This window comes from Garra rufa, chromosome 9, assembly GCF_049309525.1.
Source record: "Garra rufa chromosome 9, GarRuf1.0, whole genome shotgun sequence".
In the NCBI taxonomy this organism is placed as follows: domain Eukaryota; kingdom Metazoa; phylum Chordata; class Actinopteri; order Cypriniformes; family Cyprinidae; genus Garra; species Garra rufa.
Genome location: NC_133369.1, coordinates 17,387,205 through 17,408,658, shown reverse-complemented (window position 1 = coordinate 17,408,658; position 21,454 = coordinate 17,387,205). Strand labels below are relative to the sequence as shown.

Genomic DNA, 21,454 nt, shown 5'->3' with positions numbered 1-21,454 from the left:
TTAAATAGGGTACAAAGATGCAGCTAATAAAAAAGTACCTCCCCGGTGACAGCTTTCATACCTTTTTTTCTTAATAATGTGATTTCTTTTAAATACCAGTCTAATAACAAAGCAACAACCGGAATAGTTTACTGCTGTTGGGCAAACTAATTTTATCTGTTGATTCTGAATGGTAAGAAGTCTTTCTCTGAATTAATCCTGACACATTACTATGCCTTCTCAATCTCTTAAAATTTTATAGCCACCTCATTTACAGTATGTTGTTATTGAGAAATTCCAGAGATCCAACCTCACACTGTTCTTTAGCTCCCTAGTCACATGACCATAGCATGACTGCAGTTGCATACTGCATACCTCTCTGCTGTAGCATGACGGTTGCGTAGTCACATAAGTGAACATGAACAGCCTTTTATGGCAGTGAAGGTGTGCAAGATTGTGTGTTGAATCTGAAAAAGCATTAAATCTACTGTGTGTGCTTTACAGGTCCTCTGTGTGGGCAGCTGTCCTCCACAAACAGGAATATATCTGTGAGTACTAATGAAGTAACAGTGCGTTTCATCTCTGGCACTCACCGTTCAGGACGGGGTTTTGTCATGTCCTATTCAACCAATCAGCACTCAGGTAACAGCTCGTCTCCTCCACACTTCCCACTCCATTCCATACACTTCTAAACAGTAGACAAAAAAGGAATCTAAAAATCCATCAACAAAATAAGAGCTTATACAATGTGGCCCCATGAATCTTCCTGCTCTGAGAGAGTTGTATATGATCAGAGTAAACACGCCAGGGACTGTTTGTTCTCTAAATGTACAGCGTACTCAGTAAACAGCACTTCAGCTGATTTTGGGAGTGGGAGAAGTTCCCATACTAATCCCAATTATTGTTTATTCTTGTTTGCAACATCTCATGAACCGCCCTACAGGAGGTCATGCACAGATCGTTAAATAAACATCCTTACATGTGTCACAGTAGATTACAGTAATGTAACGTCTTTAAGTGTCAACCTTTACATAGTATTATATATTAGGTATAATAAGGATTTTTATATTTAACCAGTGGCGGCTGGTCCATAGGGAGCGCTGGGGCGCCGCCCCCCCCAAGTTAGCCAAGGAAGAAGACTATTAACATGTTAAAAATAAGTTTAATACATATTGCAAAATAATTACGAAATTGCATTATTTTGACATACTATTCGACTGGTAGTTATGTTAGCACCTGTTAAAATTAAAAAAAAATCTAAACTGTTTTTCGTTTGTTTGTGTATGCGGGACGCCGGCCAAATGGGTGTCTATTAGGTCTGTAAATTTTTGAAACGCATGTGACTTGAGGCTGAGCTCTGATTGGCTTGTTTCAGATTGTCCTCGGCGCAGAGCACAGCGCCCCAGCCCCTCCCACTTTAGATCTTAGCCAATCAATCTTGTTTTTATATATTTTGTCCTCATGTGATTGGACCGTTCTCGACTGTCAAATACCGGTATGTGCAATATCTTTTCCGAGATGAAAGTAAATTTGATTTTATCTTTCACAAGCCGTTCAAATGAAGAAAAAAATAAATAAAATAAACTTACGAATCATGGAGCTTGGATAGAGTTTGCTTGCTAGATGCGATGTAAGTCATGCCTTTTATTGTTTTCATTGTTTGTTATTTCAAAGTCCTGTCACCGAAGCGTTGTGGGCAACAACACAGAAAGTAATGTTAAATGCAGTTTAACTCAATCGTCGGGGTACAAGCAAGGGTTTATGTAGATGTCTTTTTTCAAGTAAATTGTGAGTGTTTATGTTAGTATTATTATAAGCACAATATTAAAATAGATATATATAATATAGTGTTCCTTCTTTAATTGGACATACAAATATATTGTCAATAGCATTATAATTACTTATTATATTGGACTATATATAACTTTATGAAAATTAATTTATATGCAATGTTTTATTACAAATCAATTTATTTTCTCTGTCTTTGAGATTTATCCTGTGGCTCCCTCGTGTGGATAACATTAGTATTATGGCCTTTATCTCTGAATCACATTAATATAAATGGCTAATATTTTTGGGATGATTACAAATGTTTAATGATTACTTTACTGATTATAAAGCCTGTATTAACAGTGTGATTCATTTTGTGTGCGCCCCCCTAAAAATTTTTAGCACCAGCCGCCACTGTATTTAACTAAAACTATAATATTTTTAAAATAGGACCCAGGCTCATTGTGTAGGTTATACTACAGGGGGCCTTAATGAATCGGTGTCAGATGTAGGGATTTTAAAATGTGTGTTAGGGTGACCGATTGGAATGCAGCTCTCCTCCTTGGCTGCGTTTCAAAGTGTTTGCTTTGTAAGCAGGGCAGCAGACTGCCGCTCCTGGCCTGAATAAGGAGAGGCCCCTGTGCTTGGGCACACACTGAAGTAGCTGGAATGCTGTATGCTCACTTCTCTTGCATTGACAAACACAGCATGACAACTTAACCATCACCTGACCACACAGTAGAAGCCACTCATGGACATTCTTGATTGGCTGACATGCTTAATATAAGAAGTTGTACATTGTTTTACTCACATAATGCAAATCTTCTGTTCCTTTTTTAAAAGGTTATAAATTGATTTGCATTTTAATGAGTGAAATAAGTCAAAACATGACTGAGTACTTGGTGGCAAAACCCTTGTTGGCAATCACAGAGGTCAGATGTTTCTTGTAGTTGGCCACCAGGTTTGCACACATCTCAGGAGGAATTTTGTTCCACTCATCTTTGCAGATCCTCTTCAAGTCATTAAGGTTTCGAAGCTGACGTTTGGCAACTCGAACCTTCAGCTCCCTCCACAGATTTTCTATGGGATTAAGGCCTGGAGACTGGCTAGGCCACTCCGGAGCCACTCTTTTGTTGCCTGGGCTGTGTGTTTTGGATCTATCATGTTGTAATACCCATCCACGACCCATTTACAATGCCCTGGGTGAGGGAAGGAGGTTCTCATCCAAGATGGTACATGGCCCCATCCATCGTCCCTTAATGTGGTGAAGTTGTTGTTTCCACCTCCATGTTTGATGGTGGGGATGGTGTTCTTGGGGTCATAGGTAGCATTCCTCCTTCTCCAAACACAGCGAGTTAAGTTGAGCTTGATTTTGGTCTCATCTTACCACAACGCTTTCACCCAGTTCTCTTCTGTATCATTCAGATGTTCATTGGCAAACTTCAGACGGCCCTGTACATGTGCTTTCTTGAGCAGGGGGACCTTGTGGGCACTGCAGGATTTCAGTCCTTCACGGCGTAGTGTGTTACCAATTGTTCTCTTGGTGACTATGGTCCCAGCTGCCTTGAGATCATTGACAAGATCCTGGGCAAGTTCTGGGCTGATTCCTCACCGTTCACATGATCATTGAAACACCACAAGGTGAGATCTTGCAAGGAGCCCCAGACTGAGGGAGATTGACAGTTATTTTGTGTTTCTTCCATTTGTGAATAATCGCACCAACTGTTGTCACCTTCTCACCAAACTGTTTGGCGATGGTCTTATAGCCCATTCCAGCCTTGTGTAGGTCTACAATCTTGTCCCTGACATCCTTGGACAGCTCTTTGGTCTTGGCCATGGTGGAGAGTTTGGAATCTGATTGATGGATTGTTTCTGTGGACAGGTGTCTTTTGTACAGGTAACAAGTTGAGATTAGGAGCACTCCCTTTAAGAGAGTGCTCTTGTCGGCGCCGATAGCCTTGCGGGCAGTGCGTCGACATACACCGCTGTTGGGCTCCGGGCGTCCCATGTTCAAATCCTGACTTGAGAACCTTTCCCGATCCTGCCCCCCATCTCTCTCCCACTTTGCTTCCTGTCATGTCTGATCTGTCCTATCATAATAAAGGCAAAAATGCCAAAAAATAAATTTTTAAAAACAAAAAGAGAAAATGCTCCTAATATCAAATCCTTACCCGTATAAAAGACACCTGGGAGCCAGAAATCTTGCTGATTGATAGGGGATTAAATACTTATTTCACTCATTAAAATGTAAATCAATGTTTAACTTTTTTGAAATGCGTTTTTCTGGATTTGTCTTGCCAGAGAAAAACTGGTACTGCGACTGAGCCCGGTTTCTCCATTTCTGTCACTGATTGGGTTTTGGTTCCTTGCCACTGTCGCCTTTGGCTTGCTTAGTTGGGAACACATAATTTCTGGCAATATTGTCAGCTTGATTGCACAGACACTATTTGAAGAGAACTGAACTAAGCTGGGTGATGACAACACTGAATGTTCAATGATGAACAATGATGATCAGTGACTTTAACTGAAAAATTGACTATTGTCCTCCTGCATTATTGTCACACTGTTTTCCCTGTATCTTATAAAGTGCTATATAAAAAAAGGATAATGTACTTTTTCCATATTTGTATACATGCTAATTTTTTTTAAAATAGTAAAAGTCATCAGAAGTAAAATTAAACAAATACAATAAAATAAATAATATAGTAAGATGTTATTATTATTATTTAAATTAAACTACTAATTACATTTGTATTTCTAAGTTTTTGGTTAGATTTTTAAATTTGCATGTTTATATAAAATGAATAATATTAAGATGATTTTAATGTTTTTAAAAAAAGGTTCTTATGCACACCAAGGCTGTATTTATTTGTTAAATAAATACAGTAAAAACAGTAATGGTGAAATTTAAAATAATGTTTTTCATGTACCCTCCCAGTCAAAAGTTTTTGAACAGTAAGATTTAATGTATGTATACTAATATAACTACACCACTTCAAAATGAGTCAGTATTTTTTTTCTGGAAAAGAAATTATATAAATTAATGCCTTTTTTTGCAAGGATGCTTTAAACTGATCAAAAGTGAGGATAAAGACATTTCTAAAAAATTATATTTCAGATAAATGCTGTTATTCTGACCTTTCTATTCATCAAAGAAACATCTAAAATATTCTACTCAGTTGTTTTCAAGATAATAATAATAGCTGTTTTTAAACAGCAAATCAGAATATTAGAATGATTTCGGAAGGGCCATATGACTGAAGTACTGATGCTAAAAATTCAGTTTTAAAATAAAAGAAATAAATTTCATTTTATAATATATTAAAATAGTAAACACTTATTTAAAATAGTTCAAATACTTAAAAATGTTGATGTTTTTGCTGTTCTTTCGATCAAACAAATGCAGGCTTGATAAAAACAGAAGAGATTCTTCAATAACTTTTGACTGGTGGTGTATTTTATAAATTTATTTATTTCGGTGATGGGAAAGCTGAATTTTTATCAGCTATTACTCCATTTTTTAGTGCCACAAGATTCTTCAGAAATCATTCTAATATGCTGATTTGGTGCTCATAAAACATTTATTGTTATTATCTATGTTGTGCTGTTTAATATTTTGTAGGAAATTCTTGCATTTTTTTCAGGATTTTTGAAAAGTTTGAAAAACCTTTAATACATAAGCAAGTTGCTCCTGAGTAAACAGGAGTGGTTCATAGCTTCCTTCCTTTTCTGTGTATTAAGTTGTTTATGTAAAGCCCTAGACAACTGTGCTATGAACCAAATGCTGACCTTCTACCTGTGATTATACACTGACACATTTATGTCAAATAAGTCTGGGTGTATATGAGCACATTCTAAATTGTAACTGTGCTGTTTTTTATCCCACAGAGCTCATTTCATGTCTGCATCGAGGGACACATTTCTCCTCTCAGCAGATTAGGTAAGAAATCTTCAATGACTTTACATGAGAGCAAAATAACACTTCATCACTCTGAATAGTCCCACTCTTTCTTGTAGGTTACATATTAATGTTTAATATCTGAATTCTGGACTCACTTGTGTTCCAGTGCATTCTGTCCTGCAGGCTGCAAAGGTGTCACAGGGGAAATCTGGGGCTGGCATGGACAAGGATACCGGGATGTAAGCTGGAACTTTTGCATCTGTGTGCAATAGTGGGATTATTAGTCATAGCATCTGAATTTACTACCATATACGGATGTTTGTAAAAGCTTACAACAGGCACTTCTTATATGAGGAGTGTAACTTTGAATGACGCATGTATGTGTGCGTTTATGTTTTTCCAGACCTCTGTATTATGCAAAGCTGCAATCCATGCGGGCGTTATTTCAGACAGTTTGGGAGGCATGATCAACGTGTCTCTGCAGAGGGGCATTACCTTGTATGAGTCAAACTTCGCTAATGGAGTACTGTCGAAAACGTGAGTGTGTGGCATGTGTGAGTTGGATGTACTTTAGTTTGAGGACCAATCACTATCAACTACAACTTTTGCCTTAATAAACTCCTAATTCGCTGCTTATTAATAGTTAAGGTAGTTTTTAAAGGGTAGAATTAGGGACCTAAATGTGGTTGTTCAGAATTAGGCATTAATATGTGTATGTGTATGTGTAATATGTATAAGTACTAATAAACAGCCAATATGCTAGAAATATATATACTAGTTAATAGTAAAAGTTGGTCCATAAACTAAAGTGTTACCTGTTATATATATATATATATATATATATATATATATATATATATATATATATATATATGTAAAGTTATATATTAAGACAACTAGTGGTGTGAATGTAGCATTACACAAAAACAAATTTTTTTTTTTCATTTTTAAACTACAGAATTACTGTCATTTTCGAAATGTGTTTTTCGCAGTCAGCCGTGATAAATAAAATGTAGCATTTTATTATTTTACAGTATCTTTTAAAAGAAATATTTATAATATCAGTAAACATAATAGCATCACAATAGAATTAATAAAATTAGTAATTACATATTAATATTAATATATCTTGTATTTCATATACATGCTAAGAAAAGGGCGTTTATTTTATTAAAAATTTTCTATTTTAATATACTTTAGATTATAATTTATTCCTGTGATGCAAAGCTGAATTTTCAGGATCGTTACTCCGGTTTTTAGTATCACATGATCCTTCAGAAATCATTCTAAAATGCTGATTTATTATCAATGTTGGAAACAGTGCTTATTATTTTTTTTGGAACCTGTGGATATGTTTTTCAGGATTCTTTGATGAATAAAATGTTAAAAAAGAAAAAGAAATAAAAAGAACAGCATTTATTTAAAAATATAATTTCTATATATATATATTATTATTATTATAGAATTTTTTTCTAATATACACTACCGTTTAAAGCTTAGGACCGGTATTTTTTTTTTTCTTTTTTGTTTAAAAGAAATGAATACTTTTATTCAGCAAGAATGTGTTAAATTGATTAAAAAGTGATAGTACAGACAGGAACGATTTCTATTTTGAATAATTGCTGTTCTTTTTAACTTATATTCATCAACTTCATGCAGCACAACTGCAGTGTGTATGTATGTAATATGTCTTTTTATTTGTATTTTATTTTTTTTACAGTGGTTCCTTGTCAGATAAACGGCTTGTCTTCCACAGAGGTAATAACTTTATGTTATGTCAGGCTGATATATTTGAATTACAGCTTTGCACTGGATTAATTTATTTGTAATAATATATCTTCAACTGCAACTGCCTAATACCAGGATTGAGTCTGCATGTCAGTGTTGAGAAATAAATTACAGTTTATCTAACACACGGTTACACCTGCTACATGATACTCACACCTTAAACATGCTGTTATTGCCTGTTAGTAATTATACATCCCAAGAAGATAAACACTAACAACTTATAATTGAAAACTTACAATTACATTGTTTATCTGAGGTGTGAGAAAGTATCATTTTTACTTGTTTGAGCAAGTTCTGTTTTCTTCCATGCGCAGAGTGTGACAGGGAGCTGACGGTGGTGGCCTATAACACTTCTTCAGTGTGGGAAGAGGTGAATAGACTAGGTCAGAGGGTCTCATGGTCTCCGGGACAAGAGGGATCTCAGTGGGCTGCGAGCTCTGGGGATCAGCAACCGTGGATGGAGATTGAGCTGTGGAACAGGAGTAGTGTCACAGGTCAGAAGTCAACCTTTGCTGAGCTATTACAGCAAAAGCAAGTGTTACAGAAGCACAATAATGTTTACATCTGCTTTCAGGCATCATAACAAAGGGTACGCCACATTACTACATCGAGTCTTACACCCTCATGTTCAGCAAAGACCGAAAGAACTGGAAAGTCTACAAAGCGGCATCGAACAAAGATAAGAAGGTACGTAATGCTGCATCAGTAAAACAGTTTCAAATTGATTACAGTGTTCAAAGGAACACTCCACTTTTTTTTGGAAATAGGCTCATTCTCCAACTCCCCCCGAGTTAATAAGTTGATTTTTACCGTTTTGAAATCCATTCAGCCGTTCTCCTGTTCTGGCGATATCACTTTTAGCATAGCTTAGCACAGATCATTGAATCCTATTAGACCAACAGCATTGCGTTCAAAAATGACCAACGAGTTTTGATATTTGTTCTATTTAAAACTTGACTCTTCTGTAGTTATATCGTGTACTAAGACCGGCGGAAAATATAAAGCTGTGATTTTCTAGGGTGATAAGATTAGGAACTACACTCCCATTCCGGCGTAATAGTCAAGGAAGTTTGCCGGCGTTATATGGACGCAGCAGGCGCAGTAATATCACGCAGCGCCTGAAACTAGTTCCCAGCTGGGTAACTTCCAACGAGGAACACTCCCTGTGCATGCAGTTGGTCACGTTGTGCTGCGTGATATTACTGCACCTGCTTCGGCCATGTTACAGCAGCAAACTTCCTTGACTATTACGCCGGAATGGGAGTGTAGTTCCTAATCTTATCAGCTGAAATCGCATCTTTACATTTTCCGCCGGTCTTAGTACACGATATAACTACAGAAGAGTCAAGTTTTAAATAGGACAAATATCGAAACTTGTTGGTCATTTTTGAACGCGATGCTATTGGTCTCATAGGATTCAATGATCTATGCTAAGCTACGCTAAAAGTGTTATCGCCAGAACAGGAGAACGGATAAGAGCTGTATTTTCTGAGTAAAACACTATTTGCCTATGATTTCCAGATGTATACTTCAAAATGCGATATGGGCTAATGCCTGTGAATATTAAGCCGCAAAAATACTATTTAAATATTAATCCTGCATGTTGTGCGTGTCTCTGTGTGAATGAATGAAGCAGAAGCACAGTTTGGTTTACCACGCACAAATTGAATCTCTAGAACTGATCTTAAAGTCACTTCATGAGCATTTTGCCATTTCTTTTGCGGAAATCTATCTTCATATCATGTACAAACAAACTTAAAGGTCTTCACAGCAACCTGTCAAAATAAAAGTTTGGTTTAACTTGACATAAATATATTACATATATTACATATATAGTACTATTAGTACTTAGTACTTCAGACAATATTTAAAGAATATTTACCAGAAAAATTGTAAATACACAACACAGTATTTCTGGAAAAAAAAGAAATAAAAATAAATGAAATCAAATTAATCTTTAAAAAATTAATTAGACAGGTTTTTAAATATTAAAATTTAATGAAACCATTAAAAATGGAATCCAAATTCATGGAATTTGAGAAAAATAAAACAGAATTTGAGAAAAATAATAAAACGTATTTCATAGGGGCCTTAAAATGTAATTTTTGTTAAACTTTTAATAAATTTCTGTTAAATTGTGTAAGTTTCATTATTTCAATTAATTAGACATGCTTTTTGATTAATATTTTTAATGTCTAGAAATTTTTTTAATTAAAATTGAAAAAACGGAATAGACCCTTTTCACAAGACTGTGACGACGCGTTTCAACGGTCATCAGGATCATAAATCCTAGATTATTTTTTTAATGTACATTTATAACACTATACTTTGTATTATATCCCCTTTTTAAAGTTAAAAAAACCTAGTTAACACTAATGCAAGGGTGCTAATGCAGCATCTATGGGACGAACAGGGGAAAAAAATCCTTTTATTGAATGTCGTGAAAAGACTATTGTTGAGTTTTTCTTTGGCTTTTTGAGCAAATGGGAATGCAAAAAATATATTTGTGGTACTCTCCCATTCATAGCTCTGATTTCTGCTGCTGATAAACCCGGAAATGTGAGAAAGGTCAATTTGGAAAACAAAAAACAAAAAATCAAACAGAATTTGGAGGGGGAAAAAAACGATTTCATAGGGCTTTATTTATTTCATTTTTGTCTTTGTTTTATTGTATTTGTCATTTAGTTTGTTTGTTACTTGCATCCATTCTTATTATTAGTAACAAGGATAAAATAACAAAAAATTACTATATCATGATATAAATTGTTATTGTGAAATAAAATGACTATATCATGAACAGTGTTGGGTGTAACGCGTTACTGTAATAATATTACTTTTTTCAGTAACTAGTAGTGTAAGGCATTACTCGTCCGAAAATTGTAATATTATTACAGTTTTCCCGAGCTAGTTACTTGCGTTACATTTGCCAGTAGCACCTTCATCACACACAAGGCACACGACAACACAGAAGGGAAGGGGAGTAATAAAGTAAAGTAAGGCATTACTATTTTTGAGAGTAATATGTAATATGTAATATATTACTTTTTTGAGTAACTAACCCCAACACTGATCATGAAAGATTTGGCTTTATCTTTTTAGCTAACTTACCAATGTTGCAAAGATCTCTACATACCTGTAGACTCAGTAGTTGCTCACTATAGAACTGTGTAGTGGCACTGGCATGTTTATTTATTTATTTATTTATTTTTAAAGGGGGATTAAATGCTTTTTTAAAATAGATAAAATAATTATAACATCCATTTAGATCATCTATCATTCAATTACGTCTCCTGTGGTTCTATGTGTTTGTCGTAGTATTGGTTCAGTAGTAGTATCAGGTCATATTTTTTGGCAAATCAGCAGAATTTTTTTCAACTTTCTTTTTTTCTTCTATTTTCAGGTGTTTGAGGCTCATTCTGATGGTCATGTGATGGTACTCAACAGTCTGATTCCTCCAGTGGTTGCTCGCTACCTCCTCCTGAAACCCCAGAAGTGGCATATCAGGGCCTCTGCACAGGTTCAAGTGCTGGGCTGCCCTTCTGCCCCCCTCAGGCCCCGTTCCCAAGGAGATGGTGAGGGTCTGCCCCAGAATCTCTTTTAACTTCCCGTATGCCACGCAAACTTCAGTTTAAATATTTTTATAGTACATATTGACAGTAAAAGCCCATTGTGTTGGTCAAATTCCAGCCACACTGTGGTAAACCTTGTAAGAATGACGTGAATTCTTAGTATTTTAAATGTGTGATGAATTCTCTTGATTTTTTTTTACCAGATTTGAATACTGGGAAGGCATTTGTCACAGAGACTGTGCCTCTAGACATGCTGCCCACTGAAGGTCCTGTCATCACACGAAGCTCAGGTAATCTACTAATACGATTGCTAATACTAACATAATGAAGTGTAAACTCATAGTAGATTTGTTTTTAAAGGCTGAATCTTTTATTATTATTTCCCTACAGGCCCCAGTCAAGCAGTGATATTAGTGGCAGGCATGGTTTTGGGAGCCGCTCTGTGTGTGGGTTGCCTTCTGGCTGGGCTTATTTGGTGGAGAAGGTAACACATTAATTGTTCCCTAAAAAGAATTCCTTTTTTTTTTTATTAGAAAAAGAAAAACAGATACAACCATAAGTACTGATGAATTTTACATCTAGAATTCTAGAATTTTTTTGATTTCACAGTAATACATTTTAAAGTTTTTATTAAGAAGAATCAAAGGGAGGGTTTATTTAATATGATTGGTCATGAATGCTGTCAATTGTACTTTATATATATTTTATTTCATTTTATTATTTTATTTTATTTAACTTATAAAGCACATTTGCTCTGCGTTTTTTTTTTTTTTTTTTTTTGGTTACTGTTGTTTTTTATTATTTTATTTTTGTTTTATTATTTTAAATCAATAGCATTTTTATTTTATTTTACATTATTTTATTATTATTTTAAATCAATAGTATTTCATTTTATTTATTTTTTATTTTATTTATAAAGCACATTTGCTATGTGTTTTGTTTTGGTTATTGTTGTTTTTATTATTTTACTATTTTATATAATTTTATTTTATTTCTAAAGCACATTTGTTGTGTGTCCTGTTTTGGTTACCGTTTTTATTAGCTTATTTTATTTCTAAAGCACATTTGTTGTGCGTTTTGTTTTGGTTACTGTTGGTTTTTTTATTTTTTATTTTTTTTTTAAATCAATAGCATTTTTCTTTTATTTTACTTGATTTTATTATTTTAAATCAATAGCATTACATTTTATTTTTATTTTATTTTTTAAAATTTGATTTATAAACACATTTGCTGTGTATTTTGGTTATTGTTGTTTTGATTATTTTACTATTTTATATAATTTTATTTTATTTATAAAGCACATTTGTTGTGTGTTTTGGTTTCTGTTTTTTATTTTTTTATTTTATGTATAAAGCACATTTGTTGTGTGTTTTGTTTTGGTTACTGTTTTTTATTTTATTTTATTTTAATTGTATTATTTTATATCAATAGCATTACATTTTAATTTATTATATTATTTTATTTTATTTATAAAGCACATTTGCTGTGCGTTTTGTTTTGGTTACTGTTGTTTTTATTATTTTAATATTTTATTTATAAAGTACATGTGTTGTGTGTTTTGTTTTGGTTACTGTTGTTTTTTATTATTTTAATATTTAGTTTTATTTTATTTATAAAGCACATTCATTGTGTGCTTTCTTTTGGTTACTGTTGTTTTTTTATTATTTTATATTCATTATTTTAAATCAATACCATTATTTTTTTTTTATCAATAGCATTTTTATTTTATTTCATTTTATTTATTTTTAAAGCACATTTTAATGCAACCGAGGTTGCCCTTAGTTGAATTAAATACGTATCATTTGTTATGCTCTGTTGTGTAAATAATTGTATTAATCAATACTCAATAATTTGACATATGCTTTTGTATATTTTTTCTACATTTTCTTCATTTTTAATTAAAAAAGATAATAATAATGTTAGTTATTACATTAATGTTATGTGCCCATGCTATATATGGTTTAAGGTTAATTTAATTTTTATTAAATATAAATTTTTATTTGTATTATAGTATATACATTTTACATTTTTAAAATATGAAATTAATTAAACATAAAATAAAAATGTATTATTTCCTTGGAGTGAAATATGGCTTGTACACATTCTTTACAGGGTTTGTGATATTTAACCCTTTTCTGTTTATTTCAGAAAAAGAAATGCACAAATAAAGAAATGCTGCGTTGACCAAGGTAACTTTTTGCGCTGTCTCTCTAATACAATTTTTCCTGTGTCTCCCACATGTTGTTGGTATTTCCTGACTGACTTTCTTTGTCTCTGCTTAAGGCTGTCAGGGTTTCCACGGAAAGAAGCTTCCATGCACAAACCCAGAGCTTGTATCATACCCTTTGGTTCGGAACATCCACGATGCTCTTCCCAACCCTCCTCTCAATGGTAAGACATCCACAGGGCTTTTCAACCCCAGTTATAGCAATGAATACCGAAATTCATGAAGAAATGTCTCAAATGACAAACGAGACAAGGCAGTGTTTGTCGAGAGGACGCCGCTGGGTACAACAGTTCTCAGAATCAGATCAACAGCCCTCAGACATCGCAGTAATATATAGCAGTGAATAAGAGGGTTAATGTGCCTCAAACAGCAGGACGGAAACAGAGAGAAAGCCAAGTAGTCATTCTGACCCCTTTGTTCGCTCACCCCGCTCTGTGTGCTTTTGCTCAGCTGAGCTGCCAGTGCAACTCAGAAGAGACATGACAAGCAAATGGCTTTCATTCTGAGCTCATTCCTGGCCAACAGTTGCTCAGTGGCAGCATAAACATGCCTTTCTTTCGACAGCGGTCCTTCCCTGAAAGGCTTCTTTAATTGGAGCCCAAATTAGGGGCATTCTAGCCAGAAGAACACCCTCCTCACCACCCACTGGCCAACAGACCCTTTAGTAAAGGGTTCTGGGATGGGGAGGACAGAGGGTCAGTGGTCAGGACAATCAGAGTCCTTTCTAAAGTCGTTTCAATTAAAACAGCTTCGCCCTCTTAGCATTCCTGCTGAGTGAGTGAAGGACTGAGAGAAGGAGAGAGGGGAAACATGGGGCCCCTTTCATAGCCCAGAACTACTGTTGGACGCAGTGCAGTGGGTGAGCAGTGGGATCATGTGGGAACTCATTAATGCCTTGATATGAGTTGGCCAAGGGAAAAGGCTGCCCTCTGGGGATGAAGGCCAATCTAGGGCAGGGTTTATTCTAGAGCCCCTTCCAATATGGGTTTTTGGGGGCCAATGTCAATATTAAAGTAGTTTAGAGTAGTTCACTTTCAGAACAAAAATGTACAGATAATGTACTCACCCCCTTGTCATCCAAAATCTTTCTTCAGTCGTAAAGGAGGAAAACATTTCAGGATTTCTCTCCATATAATAGACTTCTATGGTGCCCCCTGAGTTTGAACTTCCAAAATGCAGTTTAAATGCAGCTTCAAAGGGCTCTAAATGATCCCAGCCAAGGAAGAAGGGTCTTATCTAGCGAAATGATCGGTTATTTTCTAAAAACATTTACAATTTATATACTTTTTAACCTCTACAGAGTACACACAGAACTAGATAAGACAAGCATTTGAGGTTAAATAGTATATAATTTGTAATTTTATTTTTAGAAAATAACCGATCGTTTTGCTAGATAAGACTCTTCTTTCCTCGGCTGTGATCGTTTAGAGCCATTTGAAGGTGCATTCTGGAAGTTCAAACTCGGGGGCACCATAGAAGTCCATCATATGGAGAGAAATCCTGAAATGTTTTCCTCAAAAAACATAATTTCCTTACGACAAAAGAAAGAAAGACATGAACATCTTGGATGACAAGGGGGTGAGTACATTATCTGTACTGTACATTTTGTTCTGAAAGTGAATTACGAAGTCTGTTATCAAAATTTGATAAGTTTACTTCTAGAACAAAAACTTACAGATAATTTATTTCCCCCCTTGTTCGTGTCTTTCTTTCTTCAGTTGTAAAGAAGTTACGTTTTTTGAGTAAAACATTTCAGGATTTCTCTCCATATAGTGGACTTCAATGGTGTTCAAGAGTTTGAACTTCCAAAATGGAGTTTAAATGCAGCTTCAAAGAGCACTAAATGGTCCCAGCTGAGGAAGAAGGGTCTTATCTAGCAAAACTATTGGTTATTTACTAAAATAATTGACAATTTATATACTTTTTTAACCTCAAATGCTCTTCTTGTCTAGCTCAGCATGAGCTCTGTGTATTTCGGTTCAAGACAGTTAGGGTATGTTGAAAAACTCCCATCTCATTTTCTCTTTCAACTTCAAAAGCGGCCTACATCGCTGCAGAAGTACCGACCCAGTGTTTACAAAGTGAACATCCAAAGAAGATCAAATGCCCTTTACAAAAACAATGGTAAAACAGCGATGTAGGGCGATTTTGAAGTTGAAGTTTTTCGACATACCCTAACTGTCTTGAACCAGAATACACAGAGTACATGCAGAGCTAGACAAGACAAGCATTTGAGGTTAAAAAGTATATAAATTGTATTTTTTTTTTTAGAAAATAACTGATCTTTCCACTAGATAAGACCCTTCCCTCTTGACTGGGGTCGTTTAGAACCCTTTGAAACTGCATTTAATCTGCATTTTGGAAATTCAAACTCACGTGCACCATATAAGTCCTCTATATGGAGAGAAATCCTGAAATGTTTTCCTCAAAAAAACTATTTCTTTACAACTGAAGAAAGAAAGACATGAACATCTTGGATGACAAGGGGGTAAATTAAATGTACATTTTTTGTTCTGGAAGTAAACTTTTCCTTTAAGATCATCTAAGTGTACTCAACTGTGCTATTTTGGGACACCATGAATATGAAGTAAAATAAGCTTTTAACATACTATCTGTACTTAAAAAATGTATTTAGTTACCACTTGTAGTACACTTGATTTACTAGTGTATGAAAGATGGGTTCAAGTGTACTACAAGTGGTAACATTTTTTTTTTTTAAATACAGAGATAGTATGTTAAAAGCATTTTAGTTTATATTCATGGAGACCTCCTTACTGAAGTGAAAGGGTTGGCTGGAGTCACTGCAGTGACTTGAGTTGCCAGTGGCAAACAATTAAGCACACTCTGCTGGACAAACTAAGTGATTACACCATTTACAAGCATTTTATCTGCAATATCTGCAGCAAATATGTGATGCATATATAATCTGCGACAGGCACATGTCAACTGATCAAAATTGGCAAAACGATAATTCAGTCAAGCTATGGTTAATTCACAGTATCATGAATCTGATTGGTCGATAATTTATGTTTTTTAAGACTTTTAAAAATTAATATCAAAAATATGTTTTATTTAGTATTTAATCTTGTTTTCTACACATATGTAAACCATTAAACACAGATTTCTGAGTCTATTTAATTTCATGAAAGAAATGTTATGTTGTTGCATTAATGTTATTTTTTCTAAATCAGGGGTTTGCACAAATCATTTTATTTTATTATGATTTTTATTTTATCTATATTATTATTAAAATTAAATGAGAATAAAATACAAATAATAAATATAAATGATTATAAATATGTATATCAATATAATTAATATAATTAAATAGTGTCATGTTTAAGTATTAATGCAATTATCTTTATGTTTTTAAAATCATTTCATTTGAAATGTTAAATTTATCAAATAAATAAAATGTCAGTTGTTATTTTAAAATTAAAATCAATAAAATTAAAATAAAATAACAAAATAAATATAAATAAATAGCTGTCAAATTAAAAAAATCACAATTAATTGCAACCAAAATAAAAGTTTGTTTATAATTTATGTTCATTTGTGTGTGTACTAGGGATGGGAATCGAATACCGGTTCTTCTGGAGAACCGGTTCCCAGTGTTTCAATTCCATCGAATCGTTTGCAAAATTTGCAAACGATTCCCTTAACGATTCCAGTGGGCACGAATGACGTCATCACGCGCATTGCGTAACTTACGCACGTTGCGTAGCTTACGCTCAGTCAATAAGCATTGGCGCCTATGCGGAACAAACGCTCAAAAGTCTGGTTGTATTTCACCAAAAAAGACGAAAATAGGGCAGCTTGCAATACTTGCAGCGTAGATATTTCCTCAAAGGGAGGAAATACCACTAACATGCTAAAACATTTGCGCACACAGCATGCAATAACAATAAAAGAATGTTGCGTTTTCGATCCGCTCCGGACTAACAGTTCTCAACCCAGCAGCGGCAGCAGCAGCAACAACGTTAGCATGTCCTCGGCTAATAAAGCTGCAGGACTCATTCATTCCCATTATATATTTTCTAGGGAGATGACAAAGATTCTCAGCCCTAAGTACAAAGCCCCAAACAGAGACAGTTTAACTATGCTAATCAACAATTTGTTGTCCGTTTTCTTCCATATGAGAATCGATAAGGGAATCGATAAAGAATCGAATCGAATCGTTAAGCAGAATCGAAAATGGAATTGGAATCGTAAAAATCTTATCAATTCCCATCCCTAGTGTGTACTGTATGTTTATATGAAATACACACACACATTTATTTATTTAAGAAATATATGAAATTTCATATATTAAAAATTGTATTAATATTATATTCCTTATATTTATTTGTATTTTATATTTATTTATATTATTATATTTTAATCAAAATGTTAGTTATTTTAATATTAAAATAAATTAAATGAAAATAAAAAATAAAAAAATAAATGTAATTAACTATTTTAGGGCTGTGTATGTACTGTATATATTTATATATAAATACACACACATACATGTATGTATTTAAGAAATATGTCATATGTATTTATATTTTATTTATATTTAAATATATAAATAATTTAATATTTATTTCATCATTATTTTTTAATGAAAATCATACGTTAATTGTTATCTTTAATTGTATAAATTAAATATAGCGCTAAAAATAAAAATGTGTAAAAACAAATTATTGTATAAAAATTTACTGAATGTGCAAAATGTACAAAAATTTGCCATTAAATGGTTTATTCATTAAAATGTTAAAAGAAAAAAAACGCTTAAAATATATTATTACATGTCCAGTACATGTCCAGATCACAAGAAAGTTTGGGAATGCCTGTATAAGGCCATTTAAACATGATGTTTGTTCTTGTCGTCAATAATCTGTAATCATGAATACATGACTTCACGTTGCATCCTGCTTACCCTTTCTCAGGTCTATTAGTGTTTACATACTTCTCTAACATTTCTCCCTTGTCTCCAGACTATGCTGAGCCTGATGTAGTAGCAGGTGGCCAGATGATGGGACTCACATTCCGTCCCCCGATGGAAGAGGGCTACACCGTCCCCTTCTCCCTCAACCACTACGACACCCCCGGACAACTTCCCGAATACGCCGACCCCTTACCACCCGAACCAGAATATGCAACACCCTTCAGCGAAATGCTCACAGACTCAACACTGGACAGCCGACAGAATCTACCTGTGTGTCGATCCACACAAGGCACAAGAGCAGAGCTGAGCAAACAACAATATGACTGCCCCGCCCACAAAGTGATCTCAAATGGGTACTGTACTCCAGTACCACATGGTACTAGCCAACATAAGGCTAGCGTCATCTACTTCGAGCCTCAGACGGTAGAACCACTATTGCATACCTACCATGAGCCACTTTGAGCCAACATGGCATCTTCTGTGGAAGCCAGTTTGTGACGTTATACTGCTGTTTATAATGTAACCTAATTAATTATGCTGTGTTAGATAGCATCAGGGATCAGCATGTAACAGGAAATGATTATTTGAGTGGTTACAAAAGTGTAGGATATGGGAGAAGTGCTTTTATGAGGAAAGCTGTATTGTTCAGATGACCACTGAACCTATGTGTATGTTATTTAATGTGGGTGTTTTATATCTGTAACTAATCAGAATATACTCCAAGAGGATTTGTGTCCGTGTGATTTGAAACCACTAAAGTATTCAAAAACGTTTTACATTTTTTAATAGTTATACAATAAACTTTACATTTTTTTATACCAAATCTCAAGTGATGATACAAAACCATGTTGTTTTGCACACTATACTAATTTAAAAGCAAAACTCTGTCTCTTTCTTTTCACACACACACACACACACACACACACACAAGAACATGCAATCTTAAAAAGTTTTTGAGAAATAATACTTCCTTTTCTTGTATAAACCCTGTAACGGGTGAATAAGCAGAGGGAAGCAAAAGCAGTGTAAACCAGTTTATTGCAGTAGATGATGATGATACAAACGGAATGATGTGAATGTCTCTCGGTTGGGTGAGGCAGGGGCAAGATGGTGCTGGTGATGTCAGGTGAAGATCCAGGTGACGGTGAACACACAAACGAGACACGGTCACAATAATCCCACGAAGACAATCACATACACATCCAGACTGACACGAACTCCACGAACACGAACTCCAAGGTACACGAACAGCACGGTGACAGTGAACTAGAAGAATCATCTGACGGGGAAACAGAGGGATGAGTGAGTTTATGTAGTGATCATAAATGAGTGGCACCTGGTGAGTGTAACGATCGGCAGCTGCGCTGATGAGCATGACGTACACCACAGTCACACACACACACATCACGGGACCTGAGAACACAGCGGATGTGTGAACCGTGACAGTACCCCCTCCCTTAGGAACGTCCCCTGACGTTCCCAGCCATCTGTACCTGCTGATTGAAGTCATCAATAAGGGAGTGATCCAGGATGTCTCTGGCAGGTACCCAACTTCTCTCCTCCGGACCGTAACCTTCCCAGTCCACCAAGTACTGAAATCCGCGTCCCCTTCGCCTAGAGTCCAGAATACGGTTGACCGAATAGGTAGGCTCCCCGTCTACGAGCCGCGGCGGTGGGGGAACCGGGGTGGGCGGATTAATGCGTGCAAAAAACACGGGCTTAATTTTGGAAACATGGAACACGGGATGAATTCTCCTGTACACTGGAGAGAGATTGAGGCGGACTGCCACCGGACTAATGATTTTGGTGACAGCAAACGGGCCAATAAATTTGGGAGCCAGTTTATTCGACACGGATCGGAGAGGAATGTTTTTAGTAGAAAGCCACACTTTAGAACCGACGACGTATACGGGAGGCCTAGACCGGTGGCGATCGGCTTTGGCCTTGGTGCGCGGTTAGTCTCACGGGCTCTAGTCCAGGTACGATGGCACCTCTGGACGAAGGCGTGAGCGGAGGGGACCGCGACTTCGGATTCCAGACTGGGAAAAATAGGTGGCTGGTACCCTATGCTACATTCAAATGGGGATAGGCCCGTGGAAGATACTGGCAACGAATTGTGGGCGTACTCCACCATAGAAAGTTGTTGGCTCCAGGAGGAAGGATTTCTGGTGACCATACATCGTAATGCTCTCTCCAAATCTTGGTTGGCTCTCTCAGTTTGCCCATTGCTTTGAGGATGGAACCCCGAAGAGAGACTAACAGTGGCCCCCAGAAGTCTACAAAACTCTCGCCAAAATTTGGACACAAATTGGGGTCCTCTGTCGGAGACCACGTCTGTCGGGAGGCCATGTAACCAAAAGACGTGGTCCACGACTGCCAACGCTGTCTCCTTGGCTGACGGTAATTTGGGCAAGGGAATGAAATGAACCGCCTTCGAGAATCGGTCCACCACGGTCAAAACTACCGTGTTACCCTGGGAGGGTGGGAGGGCGGTAACAAAATCTAGTGCGATATGGGACCAGGGTCTCGAAGGGATTGGCAGCGGTTGGAGGAGCCCATCTGGGGGTCTGTTAGAAGTCTTACCAGTGGCACAAACTGAGCAAGCCAAAACAAAACTGCGAACATCACGAGCCATAAGTGGCCACCAAAATCTTTGTTTAACCAAATGTAAGGTGCGACTTACCCCTGGATGACAAGGCACATTGGAACAATGTCCCCACTGGATAACTTCAGACCGTAGACTGTCTGGCACAAACAAACGGTTAGGTGGGCAACCGCCCGGAGGCGTTACCCCATGTAAGGCTGTCTTAACCTTCGATTCGACCTCCCAATTGAGGGCAGAGACAATAAGTGTCTCAGGAAAAATACCCTCGGGAGTAGACGGGCGATCGGAGCGGTCAAAAATACGTGACAAAGAATCGGGTTTGATATTTTTGGAACCCGGGCGGTACGAGAGTGTAAAATCAAAACGTCCGAAAAAAAGAGCCCACCGAGCCTGCCTAGAGTTCAGTCTTTTAGCGGTTCTGATATATTCCAGGTTCTTATGATCGGTCCAAACGATAAAAGGTACCCCCGACCCTTCTAACCAGTGGCGCCATTCCTCCAATGCTAGCTTGACTGCCAACAACTCTCTGTTACCAATATCATAATTTGTTTCGGCTGGCGACATACGATGTGAAAAAAACGCGCAGGGATGCATCTTGTCGTCCGCGGGTGAGCGCTGTGAAAGCACCGCACCTACCCCCACCTCTGACGCATCAACCTCCACCACGAACTGACGTGATGGATCA

The 21,454-nt window shown here is 36.1% G+C and overlaps 1 protein-coding gene across 1 annotated transcript in view; it reads left to right on the top strand.

Moving 5' to 3' along the window:
• LOC141342947 (discoidin, CUB and LCCL domain-containing protein 1) overlaps positions 1–18,978 on the top strand; it is a 28,424-nt gene extending 9,446 nt beyond the window's left edge. Inside the window, exons 3-15 of the mRNA XM_073847533.1 lie at positions 484–621; positions 5,638–5,689; positions 5,817–5,889; positions 6,054–6,187; positions 7,371–7,408; positions 7,753–7,932; positions 8,013–8,125; positions 10,839–11,010; positions 11,211–11,297; positions 11,398–11,491; positions 13,156–13,196; positions 13,291–13,398; positions 18,214–18,978. Coding sequence (XP_073703634.1) covers positions 484–621; positions 5,638–5,689; positions 5,817–5,889; positions 6,054–6,187; positions 7,371–7,408; positions 7,753–7,932; positions 8,013–8,125; positions 10,839–11,010; positions 11,211–11,297; positions 11,398–11,491; positions 13,156–13,196; positions 13,291–13,398; positions 18,214–18,626 — 1,643 coding nt within the window. The 3' untranslated portion in view covers positions 18,627–18,978. The remainder of the gene's footprint in view (positions 1–483; positions 622–5,637; positions 5,690–5,816; positions 5,890–6,053; positions 6,188–7,370; positions 7,409–7,752; positions 7,933–8,012; positions 8,126–10,838; positions 11,011–11,210; positions 11,298–11,397; positions 11,492–13,155; positions 13,197–13,290; positions 13,399–18,213) is intronic.
• Positions 18,979–21,454: the final 2,476 nt, after the last annotated feature.